Genomic DNA, 15,222 nt, shown 5'->3' with positions numbered 1-15,222 from the left:
GTTTCTACCAATCTGTGAAAAGGTGAAGCTTTCAAGGTTTTGCCCGTTTTGTAGTGTTAGTATATGCTGATGACTCTGTAATGTTCCTTGGACTCGGGCAGACATGGCTGTGGCAGCATGTCTGTCCATTTTCTCATTCTTGCTTATGCTGTAATATTTCCTTGGATTCAGGCAGACATTAGCTCTGGCAGCATGCTTGTCTGCTTCCCGCTTTTGCATTTTTGAATGTATGCAAATAAAATTTTCTTTTTGCTTTACTAAACTTTGTGATGTTTTTACCACACAAAGAGGGTTAATTTATTCTTTGTGTAATCTGCCTAGAAGACAAAGGTTCAGCCTCTTATTAGAATAGGATTCCTGAACGAAAAACCAAGCTGCATGGCTTTTAGAAAAAAAAAAGCCAAGGCTTTACTCTAAGATCTTTGGTTAAATACCTTAAGTATTGTTCCACGGTGACCTGTAATAAACTACTGACAACTCTGAAACTTCATGGAAAGCCACGTACTCAAAAAATTTTTTTTTTATAAAAGAAAAGGGCTAAAAAGTTTTATGTAATAAATTACATGGAAGGTGTCACAATCAAGAAAATCACCTGATTTTGGGGGGGTTAAGATTTATATGTTAGTATTTCCTCTTGTGTTTTTGCCTAATATTAACCAGCAAACACATAATATTATGCCATAATTTTGTTATTATTTCTTAATTGCTAACTTGGTCACAACTTTATCAAAGCCAATGGTTTGATTGGGGAATTCACATCATATATTTATGAAGTTTTTTTTTTTTTTTAAATTACTATTCAGCTACGTAGAGACTTGATAATCTTGGTGTATTCTTGATATAGCCTGTCTATATGGTATTATGTCTCAAGATTATTGTGCATTATACATGAAGCTCTTTAAAAATATGGTTAATAGTTATATTTATAAATATTTTTCTCTGAAGTGTTTTTTATTTTTTGTTATTTTAACTGATTTTATTTGGCCTTTACATTATGCTTATAATTAATTTCCATCACATCTTTTACTATGAGTATTATTTTTATAAGTTAATCACGGCCATATTAAGTTTTGTCATCTGCAGATAAGTTTTTACTTACCTGATTTGATGAAAACATTTGACCAAAATATCTCAACAAGAAGATGGACTATATTGGACCAGCAAAAAGGACTGTGACTAGACTGAATAAAATTTCCAGAACTCCTATGCAGGAGCACAGGGTGTGGCTGATCCAGAATCTCATGGAACAGAAATTAACTACATAAAACTGAGTAAACGAAAGGAAACTATGAGTTTTATGTGGGAACATTGCTGATGTCTTAAGGTCCTGCTTTCTACATTTTAAGAAACCATTTTCCTTTCTCCTAAATTATCTAATAGGTCTAGATATCATAACTCTTGAATTAGAAGTTCTTCTCTCATAAAAACAGTTTTGTGACTCTCCTGCTTCTGAGAAAGTGGCACATGACCGTTAATAGATAAACCAAGGAGGGACAGCTTGCCCTCGAGAAGAACACTTAGTATGTTTTAAACAGATTAACTGAAGACCTCCAACAGGAGAGGTCCCTACTATATCATTTGTTACTCATGTATTCATGCATTCTCTAGTGAAAACCTGGTTGTCACATGTGAATTTCTCTATACCTTTTGTTTCCTCTAGACAAACTTCGTGTGTGGTCAATCCAACTATTCTGGGTTTAATGATTTCTTTTCAACCGACAGTGAGTTTATGCTGGCAATCTCTTGTTTAGATTCCTGGTGAATGCATGGGCAACACACTTTGAGAATTTTAATATTATGTTTAGATATTCATAGTTATGCTTGCAATAAATATTGAAAAAGTAGTGTTAAATTGTTATACTTTACAAAAAGAAAGTCAAAAAGAAACTCATTGGTACAACTCAGGGTATAGTTGGTAGCTTTAGTTCTGAGTTATGGTACAGTTAAATTGGAAAAATCTTTAAGAAATTTATCAGTCATTATGGCACAAATAACAGATGAAGTTGCTAAGGAGATAAAAATGCAACACTAATCTTTGACCTCATTAGCCAAAGAGACATGAGACAACAAAATAGCCTTAAGATTTTCTTTTTAGCCCAAGAAAGTGTAGTCTGTGCTGCAGCAGATACCTCTTGTTGCATTTGGATAAATAACACAGGAGAAGTAGAACAGGATATATATAGAAATTAGACAGCAAGCTACTTGGTTACACACTGTAACACCCTTACAAATACCAGATTTATTTGGTTGGTTACCATCAGGAATAAGCACATGGGCTAGACGACTACTGCGTGGGATAGTAATGTTTTTAGTCTGCCTCCTGATAGTATGGGGCATAATAAAACTCATCTTACATTGTCTTACACACCTAAAAGGGCAAAAGAAGGCCTTGGGCTAAAATGTTGATGTACATTGAGTCTGCTTACTTCGGCAATGAGATTGACATTGCTTTTACTCAAGATCCTGGTGAAGAACCAGATGATATCTGGTGGAAAACCAGCAGCTTGAGTTTAAAGAGCCTGCCATGGCTGCCATCTAAGGGCTCAACAAAGTCCAGGTAGTAACACCTCCAGTCTCCAATCAAAAGAAAAGAATTATTTAGGAGATAATATTGGAGCCATTATTCCTCGTCCTTGAGCATAAAGAACGTGACCCAGCAGTAGCTGGACTCACAAAGACTCATAAAGACGGGTCAACTGGGCCCTGAGGTATAAAGGCAATAGTTAACACAATCTGAAAAAAAAAAAAAAAAAGGAGAATCTTTTAGGGGGACTTTCACATAAAATCCACTTTTTCTTTTAATATTTAGTAAATAATTATAAACCACCAAGACCCTTAAAAGTTACTTACCTACCTGCCCTTGGCAAAGAGTCTTGGCAGCAGCATCTACGACTGACTCCACTCCATTTCCTTGTACAATGAAATAAATGTGCATTTCCTATTCTCCGACCTCGGTCTCTCGTTTACAAGTCATGGCGAGTAAGAACCTGGGGTTTCCACCCGGTAACATATAGGTCTTTAATGTCTCTGGTTAGGTTTATTCCTAAGTACTTCTTTTTTTTTTTTTTAGGGGCTATTACAAATGGTATTGATTTGCTGGATTCCTTTTCAAAGTTCTCTTTGCTGGTGTGTAGGAATCCAACTGATTTTTGTACGTCAATCTTGTGTACTATAACTCTGCTGAATCTTTCTATTGATTCCAGTAGTTTTCCTGTGAAATCTTTTGAGTCCTCTGTGTATAGGATAATATCATCTGTGAACAGGGATAGTTTTATTTCTTACTTTCCAATTTGGATGGCCTTTATTTCTTTTTCTTTTTTTTTGCCTTATTGCTGTAGCAAGGAATTCCAGCACAATGTTAAATAAAAGTGGTGATAAATGACATCCTTGTCTTGTTCCTATTCTCAGGAGGAATACTTTAAGCCTCTCTCCATTAAGAATGTTAGCTGTTGGTTTTGTTTAGACTCCCTTTATTATGTTGAGGAATTTCCCATCTATTCCTATTTTACTGTTTTTTTTTTTTTTAAAAATGGGAGTTGAACTTTATCAAATGCTTCTTTCGCATCAATTGAGATGATCATGTTATTCTTTTCTGTTCTTTTTATGTGGTAGATTACATTTGTTGGTTTTCTAATGTCACACTATTCTTACATAAAAAAAAAAAAAATTCTTACATACCTGGTACGAATCCTACTTAGTCGTGGTGTGTTATTCATTTTTATTTTTTTGATATGATGGTGAATTTCATTGACTAGAATTTTATTGAGCATTTTTGAGTTGATATTCAAGACAGAGGTCTTTAATTTTCTTTTTTTTGTGGTGTCTTTGTTTGGCTTTGGTGTCAGGGTTATGCGGCTTCATGGAACAAATTCAGGATTATCCCTTCCTTTTCTATGCTCTGAAATAATTTGAGTCCTGGTGTGAACTCTTCTCAGGGATTTTATTTGCTGAAAGAATCTTATTACTTCTTCAGTCTCTTTTCTTGTTATAGGTCAGATCAGATTTCCTTAGGTACATAGTGTGTTTCTAGATATTTGTCCATTTCCTCTGTTATTATTGTTTTCAGGTGCAGACAAGTTTGTTCTGACCATAGTGACCCTGTGTACAACAGAAAGAAACGCTACCCAGTTCTATGTCATATCTACACCCATTGCTATGTTTGAGCCCATTGTTGCAGCCACTGTGTCAATCCACATAGTTGAAGGTCTTCCCATTTTTTGCTGACTCTCAACTTTACCAAGCATGATGTCCTTCTCCAGTGACCTGTCCCTCCTGATAACATGTCCAAACTACTTGAGACTAGATCACGCCATTCTCACTTTCAAGAAGCACTCTGGCCATACTTTTTCCCAGACAAATTTGTTTGTTCTTCTGGAAGACCATGGTGTGTTCAATGTTTTTTAGCAAAACTATAATTCAAATGCACCACCTTTTCTTCAGTGTTCCTTATTCATTGTGCATCTTTCCCATGCACATGAGGTGATTGTAAATATCATGGCTTGAGTCAGGCGCACCTTAGTCCTCAAAGTGACATGTGTCCTTTGCAGCAGATTCCCCCAATGCAATGAGTCATTTGATTTCTTGACTGCTGTTTCCATAGTTGTTGATTGTGGATCCAAGTAAAATAAAATCCTTGACAGCTTGAGTATTTTCCCCATTTTGTGATTTGCTTATTGATGCACTTGTGAAGATTTTTGTTTTCTTTATGTTGAGATGTAATCCATACCGAAGGCAATAGTATTTTATCTTCATCAGTATTTCAAGTCCTCTTTTCTTTCAGAAAGCAAGATTGTGCCATCTGTATATTGCCGATTGTTAATGAATTTTACACAAATCCTGATAACATGTTCTTTATATAGTATAGCTTCTTGGATTACTTATTCAGCACGTAAATTTAATAGGTATGGTGAAAGGATATGACACTGACACAAACTTTTTCTGATTTTTAAACCATGCAATATCCTCTTATTCTGTTTCAAAGACTGCCTCTTGTTCTTCACAAGCACAATGAAGTGTTTTGGAATTTCCATTTTTCACAATGTTATCCATAATTTGTTATGCCCCAAACAGTCAAATTCCTTGCATAGTCAATGAAACACAGGTAAACAACTTTCTGGTATTCTCTGCTTCCAGCCAAGATCCATCTGACATCAGCAATGATATCCCTTGTTCCATGTCTTTGTAATTGCCTTTTTCTTTCTTCCTGTATGATATCCTTGACGTCATTCCAGAATTTTTCTGGTCTTCGGTCATTAGTGTTCAATGCATCAAATCTATTCTTGAGATGGTCTCTAAATCCTGGTGGGATATACAGAAGGTTGTATTTTGTTTTTTGTGGTCTTGTTTTAATTTTCTTAAGCTTCAATTTGAACTTACAGATGAGCAATTGGTCTGTTCCACATTTGCCTCCTGGCCTTTATCTGACTGACCATATTAAGCCTCTCCATCATCCCTTTCCACAGATGTAGACAATTTAATTCCTGTGTATTCCATGTGATGAGATCCATGTGTATAGTCACTCCTTATGTTGTTGAAAAGAGTTATTTGCATGGAATAAGTCTTTGCTCTTGCAAAATTCTACCACGCGGTCTTCAACGTCATTTCTATCACCAAGGCTATCTACGATTTCTGACTACAGATCCTTGTTTCCAACTTCCACATTGCAATCACTAGTAATTATCAATGCATCTTAATTGCATGTTTGATCAATTTCAGAATGGTGAAAATCTTTAATTTCCTCACCTTTGGCCTTACTGGTTGGTGTGTGAATTCAAATAATAGTCATATTAATTGGCCTTCATTGTAGTTGTGTAGCTATTTTACTGTCACTTACAGTGTTGTACTTCAGAATGGATCTTCAAATGTTCTTTTTCATGATGAATTCACACCATTCTTTTTCAATTTGTCATTTCTGGCATAGTAGACCATAATTTTGCCTGATTCTAAATGTCCAGTACCAGACCATTTCAGCTCACTGATGCCTAGGATATAGATGTTTATGCGTTCCATTTCATCTTTGGAGATTTCCAATTTTTCTAGATTCATACTTCATACATTCCATGTTTTGATTATTAATGGATGGTTGCTGCCTTTTCTTCTCATTTTTAGTAGTGCCACCTCAGCAAATTAAGGTCCCAAAAGCTTGCCTCCACTCACGTCGTTAAGGTTGACTTTATTTCGAGGAAGCAGCTCTTCCCCAGTCGTATTTTGAGTGCCTTCCATGCTGGGGGGGCTCACCTTCCAGCACTATCAGACGATGTTCTGCTGATATTCATAAGGTTTTCACTGGCCAATTTTTTTCAGAAGTAGATTGCCAGGTCCTTCTTCCTGGTATGTCTGAGTCTGGAAGCGCCAGTGAAACCTGTCCACCATGGGTGTTCCTGCTGGTATTTGAAATCTCTGTGGCAGAACTTCCAGTTTCACAGCTTCATGCAAATTAGTATTGCCATTCCTGCCTGTTTTGGTTACTGTTTGCGTGATATTTTCTGTTACACCCTTTGAAATTAATATGTCCACGTCTTTACATCTAAGGTGTGTCTCTTGTAGACAGCACATTGATGTGTTTTTAAATACATTCTGCCACTCTCTTGTCTCTTTAAAGGTGCATTTAACCCATTTAAATTCAGTGTGGTTTTTGATAGGTATGAGTTTATTGCTGTGGTATTGTTATTCTTTTTTTTTTTTTTTTTTTGGTGCTGAGTTTACTTTGTTCCTATTACTTTCCTGTCCTGAATTCTTTTGGTTTGTGGATTGTCTTTTTTTTTTTTCGTGGTTAGAGATCTTGTGTTTATAGAGACTTTACGTTTTTCTTATTTTTTATACTGATGAGTAGGTTTCTTAATTTTTCTGTAGTTACCTTGAAATTTGCCCTTTTCTTCCTAAGTTTGAACCAGTCTTTTATTATTTGGTACCCCCTTGATTTCCCTCTGTTTGAAAGTTATATACCTTCACCATTTATTCCTCCTTTTAATGTTTTGATGTTGTCATCATTTATAGATTGACACCTCTGTTTCCCTGTTTTAAATCTTTTAGTTTGTCTTATTATTGAGAGTTCTTTACCTTAGTTGGTATCAGGCTGATGTTGTCCTGTGTCAGAGACTCCAGTCGTTGTCTTATGTTGTTGGATCTCTGACCGAAGGACTCCCTTTAGCATTTCTTGTAAGTTTGGTTTGGTTTTTACAAATTCCCTTGATTTCTGTTTATATGGAAATGTCCTAATTTCGTCATCATATTTGAGAGAGAATTTTACAGGATATAATATTCTTGGTTGGCAATTTTGTCTTTCAAGGTTTTATATATGCCATCTCATTGCTTTCTTGTCTCCACAGTTTCTGCAGAGTAACCACAGCACAGTCTTACTGTTTCCCTTTTGTAAGTGACTTTTATTTTTTGTCGAGCTGCTCTCAGGATTCTTTCTTTGTCTTTGGTTTTGGGGTGTTTGATTATGATATGTCTTGGTGACATGCTTTTGGGGTCTATCCTATATGGATATATGTAGACATTGAGTTTCTTGGATGGTTAGTTTTCCACCTTTCATGATATTTGGGAAATTAAACCCAGTGCCATTGAGTCGATTCCGACTCATAGTGACCCTATAGGACAGAGTAGAACTGCAAAGTTATCTGCCAGCAAATCTTCAACAATCTTCTCTGGGTTTTACATTTTCTTACCCTGTTCTGGAACTCTGACAACACACAAATTATTGCTCTTGATTGAGTCCCAAATAATTCTTAGGGTTTTCTTCAATTTTTTCTCTGATTTTTTTTCTCAAGCAAAGGGGCATTCATGGATTTGTCTTCAATCTCATGGATTCTGTCTTCCATTGTTTCAATTTGTTCTTAAATCATTTTATTGTGTTGTCCATTTCTGAAATTTTGTTGTTTATCTTTTGGATTTCTAGTAGCTGGTTTTGTATGATTTCTAATTGTGTATTTATTTTGGCATTTTATTCTTGTATTATTTTCCTGAAATCTTCTATTGCTTTGTCTGTGTTTTCCTTGGTTTTGTCAATGGTTTCTTCTGTGTTTTCTATAATTTTGTCGATTTATTACTTTTCTTTGTGTGTGTTTTCTTTGATCTCTTTCCTAATCTCTTGGAGAGCCCTATGTATTAGTCTTTTTAATTCCCTACCATGCAATTCCAGTGCCTTTTCTTCTGCCAGAAGGTCATCTGATTCTTTGTTTTGCTCATTTGCTGGAACAATCTTGTCTTGCTTTTTTATATATTTTGATATAGGCAGCAGTCTCTGAGACATTAAGGTATTATTTTCTTTATTTATTGACTGTATCCTCATTTGTTTCATCCTGCTTTTTTTTGTTTTATTTTGATATGTTAGGGCAGGTGAGCTGGGCATGTTTTGTTGCTTTCTCATCTGTGGGCATGACAGCTCTTACCACCTTGACTGGGTGAGCAGGGCAGCAGGCATGGTGAGCTTGTTTCATTGCACACTGCTTTAGCCAGGTGGCCAAGCTTGGAGTGAGTGGGCACTGTCTGCATCCTGATCTGGTCCATAGATGTAGGAGCAATCAAAGGCCTTCGACAGAAAGCCTGGGGTATCTTACAGAGAGAGGTATGGGCTCTCTTCCCACCATTCAGCAGCTAGTTAAATGGTGGAAAGGGAGGGACAATGCAGGCTCGTTGTTGCAGTGGGCCTGAGTCCAGGACACTCTAGTCACAGTGGCACAGCAAGGGCTAACAGGAAGGGAGGGTAGTATACAGGGTTGGTTGGGAGGAATACAGAAAAAAAAAGAGAGAGAGAAAAAAATGTGTAGCCAGCAGGTGGGGATGTGGTGTACCTGTGGACTGGCAAGAAGGAAGGAAGGTTGCATATGGAGATAGTTGTAGGGAGAAAGAAAAGGGAAAAAAAAACAAAGAAAAAAATATGGCATGGTTTGAGCTGGTGGGTTGAGGAGGGTGACGGCATGCCGGTAGCTCCCCAGCTAAGTGGGCATGGTGTATCTCATTGGGAAAGGTTGGGAGAGTTATGGGGCAAAAGGTCGAGGGATGGGAAAGAATGTTTCTCTGAATATGAAGTGTTCTGTCTCCTGTTGGGAACACCATGAGGTTGTCTTTCTATACTCCCTGTCTGGGGTCATTGCTGGCTGTGCTCTATGATAGCAATGCTGTGCATGTTAAATGGCAGGGGACCTCTACTTCGTTTCTCTCCTCGTTCTCTATTTTCCTTCAGTTTTTTTCTTCCATTCAGTGTTTGATCTAGTTCTTTATCCCTTCATTTGATGCTTAGAGTTCCTGGATTGACATCTGTATCTGTTTGACTTAGTTTTTTTACTCTTTGTTGCAGAGGGACAGCATGATGTGCCTGCCTAGGGCTCCAAGTTAGCATCAATTCCTGTATTTAATCTTTTGCCAATTTATTTTTAAGGTGTAGTTTTTGGAATTTATTGAAATTATCTTTGTCAGAGACTGCATTAACAATTTTTTTTAATAAATATTTTATTGGTACTGGAAAAGAGATATATGCCCAGTTGCTAAGTATGTCATTTACATGATCTTTGAAAATCATACAATTGTCTTTAAAGTTTTTATCTCTTTGATTCCTCAAGTACCAAAAAATTATATTTGCCAGGAATGTTATACATTTTCAATTTATATTTTTGTCTTTTTTAATTGCTGGATACTGATAAATCCTTCATTAATTCAGTATTTGTTGACAATTTCTCTTTGTTTTCTTTTTGTTTTAAAGATTGTCAATTTTTCATCATTCAAGCTCACTGATAGTCATTGATTCTTAACTATGTTCATTCTGTGATCACAAATTTGTCTATCTCTGGTTCTACTGTTACATGCCTTTAAGGTATTTTTCAAGGAATGACCATTGGTATTATTTATTTTGATTGCTCTAGGTGAAACATGGACACACATATTTTGTTTGGTTTAAGTGATTTGTTTCTTTTACAAATCAAAGACACCTTGGCTCATATTGAAGCCTCTACTAGATACTAGATTCTTAAGACATATAGTAACAAGAAGCAAGGAAGACATGCATATATTTTCTTTTTTTTCCTTATGTTATTTTCAGAATGAATATTGATTACGCTTTCCTGTGATATACCAATTATACTTTCATTGTAGTAAATACAAACTATACAGAGAAATACAAAAAATAAAGAAGAAAACATTTGAAATCCTGCCACTGTGGGCAAGTCAATAATCCTTTCTAATCCATACCTGTACCCACCACTGAAATGTAAATGTAAATAGTTCAGTGGAATTATGTGGTACCATCTTTCGTTATAGGGAGTCCTGATGGTGCAGTGGTTAAGTGCTCAGCTGCTATCTGAGAGGATGGTGGTTCAACCCACCAACAACTCCACAGGAGAAAGATGTTGAAACCTGCTCCAGTAGAGATTGCAGCCTTGGAAACCCTGTGCGGCAGTTCTACTCTTCCTGCATGTTCACTATGAGTCAGAATCAACTCATTGGCAATGGGTTTGTTTTTTACATGTTTATATCTCATTGTTTTACAAAAATGGGGGATGTTTTATAAAGAGATTTCAATTTCTTTCATATGTAAGGATATGCTTGGAATTTCTTCACCACTGCTGTTCTAAAATCTTCTTAATGGGCTATGTAATTTTATGGTACAGATGTACTCCAGTGTCTTAATACAATCTCTAATTCCATTTGTTTCCAATTTTGTTTTTTCACTATATTCTTTTTTGGTTAAATATTCCTCAATGAATGTATATTTAGAATAGTCATTTTTGTACAAGTATTGCTATTGTTATTTCTATAAAATGGGTTTTCCCTCAATCAGTTTATAGATTAGAAAGGTTAGTTTTTTTTTTTTCTTTCAAAAATAATAATTAAAAAAAGAAAAAAGCTAAATCATTGTCCAAAAAGTATGCAAGAATAGAATGGAAGAATGATGTATAAGTGGGAGACTGGAGGACATAGAATTTATTCAAGATGATTCCAATTAAAGTACTTTAGTGAAAAGGCTATTTATCTGAGTATGGTTAGATTATGGGAAAAAATACCAGATATCACAAAACCAAGGCCTGTAGCTAAAAGAGGAGGATATAATGTTACCAGAGAATGGTGAGAGATGGAACATAGATGTGGGTACACCCTGAAGCACTTGTAGTCTTTCAGGAACATGGGCAGAGACAAGGTATAGAAGCAGAGAAAAAAATGTGGAGAAAACCCCAAATCCTCCCCAATTCCCAATATCTTAGCTACTGCTGATGTTTCTCATTTGCTGAATCAAAAAAGACAGGTAAAGAAAGGCAGCAAATGCATTTGAAGGAATGGAAAATATAAGAAAAAAGTATCACAGAGCATGACCCTAATTCCCAACTATGCAAACAATTTATATCTTGTATTATTCAATCTCTTACCTCACTTGTTCACAGTCAGAGGAAAGATTGATCTTAAAGATTATATTTTTGAACTTCAGTTAATTTGTGGTTCGATTACACAGAAGTAGTTAATTCTATGAAACAGAGGTACCTTGACAATGTGAGATTGTTAGCACATTGTTAATTATCTCTATTTCAGAGTGTAGAAACAAAATTAGAAGATTTTCCAATTGTATCTACATGACAAAAACATAAGCACATGGTTTCTATAATTTCTGTAATTCCCTCATGTTAATAATTAGGTAGTAATCTCTTCAATGCCACCATAACACTCTTGTTCCTCAAACTATATATAATGGGATTCATCACCGGTGTCAAAATGGTATAGAAAACAGAGAGCAGTTTCCCCAGTCCTTCAGATTGATTTGATTTGGGCTGTAAATAATTGATAGCTGCTGTTCCATAGAATAAGGTTATAACTGTCAGGTGAGAAGAACAGGTGGAGAAGGCTTTGGCCCTCCCTTTGGCTGAGGACAGTTTCGGAGTCCTGGAGATAATTTTGCCATAGGAAGCAACAGTCAGCAGAAATGGGACCATTAAAAATATCACAGCCAATATATAGACCACCATCTGGTCCATGAATGTGTCCCCACAAGCAAGCTTGAGTATTTGGGGGATGTCACAGTAGAAATGATTAATTCTGTTAGACCCACAAAATGAGCGAGAGAAAATCCAGCATGTTTGCCCAATTTCAACTGGAATTCCACTGACCCAAGAGCCAGCCACTAACTGGGTATAAACTTTGTGGCTCAGGACTATAGGATATTTCAGAGGGTTACAAATGGCCACATAGCGGTCATAGGCCATCACCGTCAGTTCCAAACACTCTATGCCTCCAAACATAAGCACAAAACACATTTGTGTAGCACAAGCCAAAAAGGAAATATTTCCTTTCTGGGTCCAAATGTCCCTGAGCATTCTTGGAACACTGACTGTTACAAAACATATTTCCAAAAAGGAAAAATTGCCAAGAAAAAAATACATGGGGTTCTGAAGAGTAAGGTCAAGTCTTGTTATCAGTATTATGATGCTATTGCCCAACAAAATAATTAGGTACATGATGAAAAATATCCCAAAGAGTATCCACTGCAGATTGGGTACATCAGAAAACCCAGTGAGAACAAATTCCATAATTGTAGCGTTATTTGATTCTTCTGCTTTTAATTTGCTTTCCATCTGTATATATGATAAATTTAAGATGGTTAATTTATTAACTATTTTGAAAAGCATATTAACTTCTGTTAATTGCATTGGTACTTGTATAAACCTACATAATTAATGAATTAATTCCCCCATCACCATGCTCCATTTCTAGAGAACGTCACCTGAAACCTCAGCAATGAACTGAGATGCTATTAAAACCAATTTAACAAATAAAATCCTGGTATATTTTATTAAACTTTTATTTTAATGATACTAGAGAAATTGAGAAGTATACACTGTTAGTTAGAGCTTATTTTTCAGGAAAGAGCTTTGATTATTTTACCTCAGTGAGAGGGTGTCTTTGTCTCTTGTTTAGTCTCAGTTCTTGGGTTTTTTCTCTGTAAACATCCCTAATCAACTTTTCTCAAGTCAAAACATTTTCGTAATTTTTTTTTTTCACTTCATTTTTCATTCAAAGATTAAGACTTCTCCTGTATATTATACGACTTGGTTTTCTTAAACCACTCCTTTGTTACTGAGGGAATAAATGTGAGCATTATTAGTTTTCTATTTTTGTATCCCTTCCGTCGCTAATACAAAATATAAAAAAACATGAAGCTCAGGATGCTGTTCAGTAACATTATCATTTAACACACCTATTCAGTTTATGATAAATGTTAACCTTTAATTTAATCAATAAATATGACTCACTCTTCACAATATTTTTTTCACTCCTTACCCACCTAAGATTCTACTTTACAATGTCGTATAATTTTCTTGCAACCAAATCTAAATCCCCCTCTCCTTCACTCCTTCATCATAATTTTCATTTATAAAAGCTTAACTCTGATTACACCCAGTTATTACTTACTCTGGCCCTGCATAAGCACTGAGCATGTGAATGAGACCTGAGAAAAACACAACTGCCTTGCTTCACTTTCTGTTATTGCCCTCAGACAGGTATCAGTCACCGACAGGACATTACTTGACAAATTCACATCATGCTTGTTTAATATTTAGTTTCCAGCATTTCAAACAATTATTCATGCATTTCCTTCTCTCCTCAAATCTACTACCCCCTACTCCACCACGTAGTCCAATCAGCTGATGATTTTGAATTAACTTTCAACGTGAACGTAATCAGACAAGCATTCTCTCATGTTACTTTATTAGCAGTTTTGTTGCCGTTGTTAGGTGCTGTCGAGTTGGTTCCGGCTCATAGCAACCCAATGTACCACAGAACAAAACCCTGCCTGGTCCTGCACCATCCTCACAATCTTTGTTATGCTTGAGCCCATTGTTGCAGCCACTGTTCCAACCCACCTCGTTGAGGGCTTGCAGGGTGGGAGTGGAGCCCTAGAGGCAGCTTCATGATGGAAGCTCTGATGCAACACTCCAAACCAATGCCATTGAGTGGATTCCAACACATATCAACCCTACATTACAGAGTAGAACTGCTCCATAGGGTTTCCAAGGAGTGCCTGGGAGATTTGAACTGCCAGCCTTTTGGTAAGCAGCCATAGATCTTAACCACTACACCACCAGGGTTTCCGGATGAGGAAGGTGAATTGGTTAAGCCATGGGCCCTCCAGTCACACAGCCCCAAGCCAGCTTTATCCAGCTTTGTCTCTTCCAAGCATCCTTCTCCACAGAGGCATAATCCATAATTGGACTTGCCACAGTGATGAGCACATCAGTAAATCTTAGCTGTTAGTATTTCTATGCTTATATTTTCTAACTAAAGAAAATAGGACAAATTGATACGTTCTGAAAACAGAAAAAAAGAAAAAAAACCAAAACTCCCCATTTCCACATAATGGCAATTTTTGTATAACGACCTGGTCTTTGCAATCTAAACATGTCCATAACTGAAGAGTAGGTGCTTTTATAATAAATAATAAATGTTGTTATTATGACCATTTGCCATGCATCTAATTTTATTTAATTTATAATTAGGAAAGTTAGAAGGCTGCGTGTGTTATCTTAAGTAATTAACTCATTTTCAAATATAGTTTTAACCAGAATTTTGTGTTTTTTTCTGTTTTATTAGTTGTATCTTGGTCTTCAAATTTAGAACTATGCTTACATAAAATAGCCTATCAAAATAATGACAACTTACCTTTGAAGATTGCATAAAGCCGTCTAAGAGAGTCTAGGTGTTTTGATAGCGTATACTTTTTTTTTTTTTAAGATTTACGTTCTATTCCCGTGGACGTCACTGTGATTCCACAATAGACTTTGCTTGCTTTCAAACTCTAAGTGCTCTTAAATAGGAAAGAGTTGCACTGTCCCTGGGGGAAATCTCTCTTGGGTATTTACTTAATTTAGAATAGAATGCTTCTGTTTGGCAATAACTCTGGTTTATTTTCAAAACATTTTTCTCTGAATAGATCTGACGTTTTCTGCAACCATTTCTTGGCATCAATCTCAAGCAAACTTGTTTTCCCAGTTAGGGAGAGAGTGCACGCAGGAGTAACACAACTTACTCTCTAGCATTATTTTATGGACAAAGGTAACCTTTCTAGCTATTGCATTTCAGACTCTTGGATATTGATGTGAACTGACCTTCCTTACTCTTACTGCCATAATTCATCCAGATGGATCTTTAGGAAACTCTGCCGTATGTTTTGTCACATGAACGTGCTTTGCTTGGTCTCTTCCCAATAACGGGTGCTGAGAGCCCGTTTTAGAAGTGGAA

At 36.2% G+C, this 15,222-nt stretch overlaps 1 protein-coding gene across 1 annotated transcript; it reads right to left on the bottom strand.

Moving 5' to 3' along the window:
• Positions 1-11,365: 11,365 nt before the first annotated feature.
• LOC100657890 (olfactory receptor 10AG1-like) lies at positions 11,366-14,048 on the bottom strand. Its single transcript, XM_023542149.2, has one exon. The coding sequence runs from the start codon at positions 12,630-12,632 to the stop codon at positions 11,613-11,615; it is 1,020 nt and encodes a 339-aa protein (XP_023397917.2). The 5' UTR covers positions 12,633-14,048; the 3' UTR covers positions 11,366-11,612.
• Positions 14,049-15,222: the final 1,174 nt, after the last annotated feature.

The sequence above is a fragment of the Loxodonta africana genome, chromosome 22, assembly GCF_030014295.1.
Source record: "Loxodonta africana isolate mLoxAfr1 chromosome 22, mLoxAfr1.hap2, whole genome shotgun sequence".
NCBI classification, from domain to species: Eukaryota; Metazoa; Chordata; class Mammalia; order Proboscidea; family Elephantidae; genus Loxodonta; species Loxodonta africana.
This window is presented reverse-complemented; position numbering and strand designations above follow the sequence as displayed.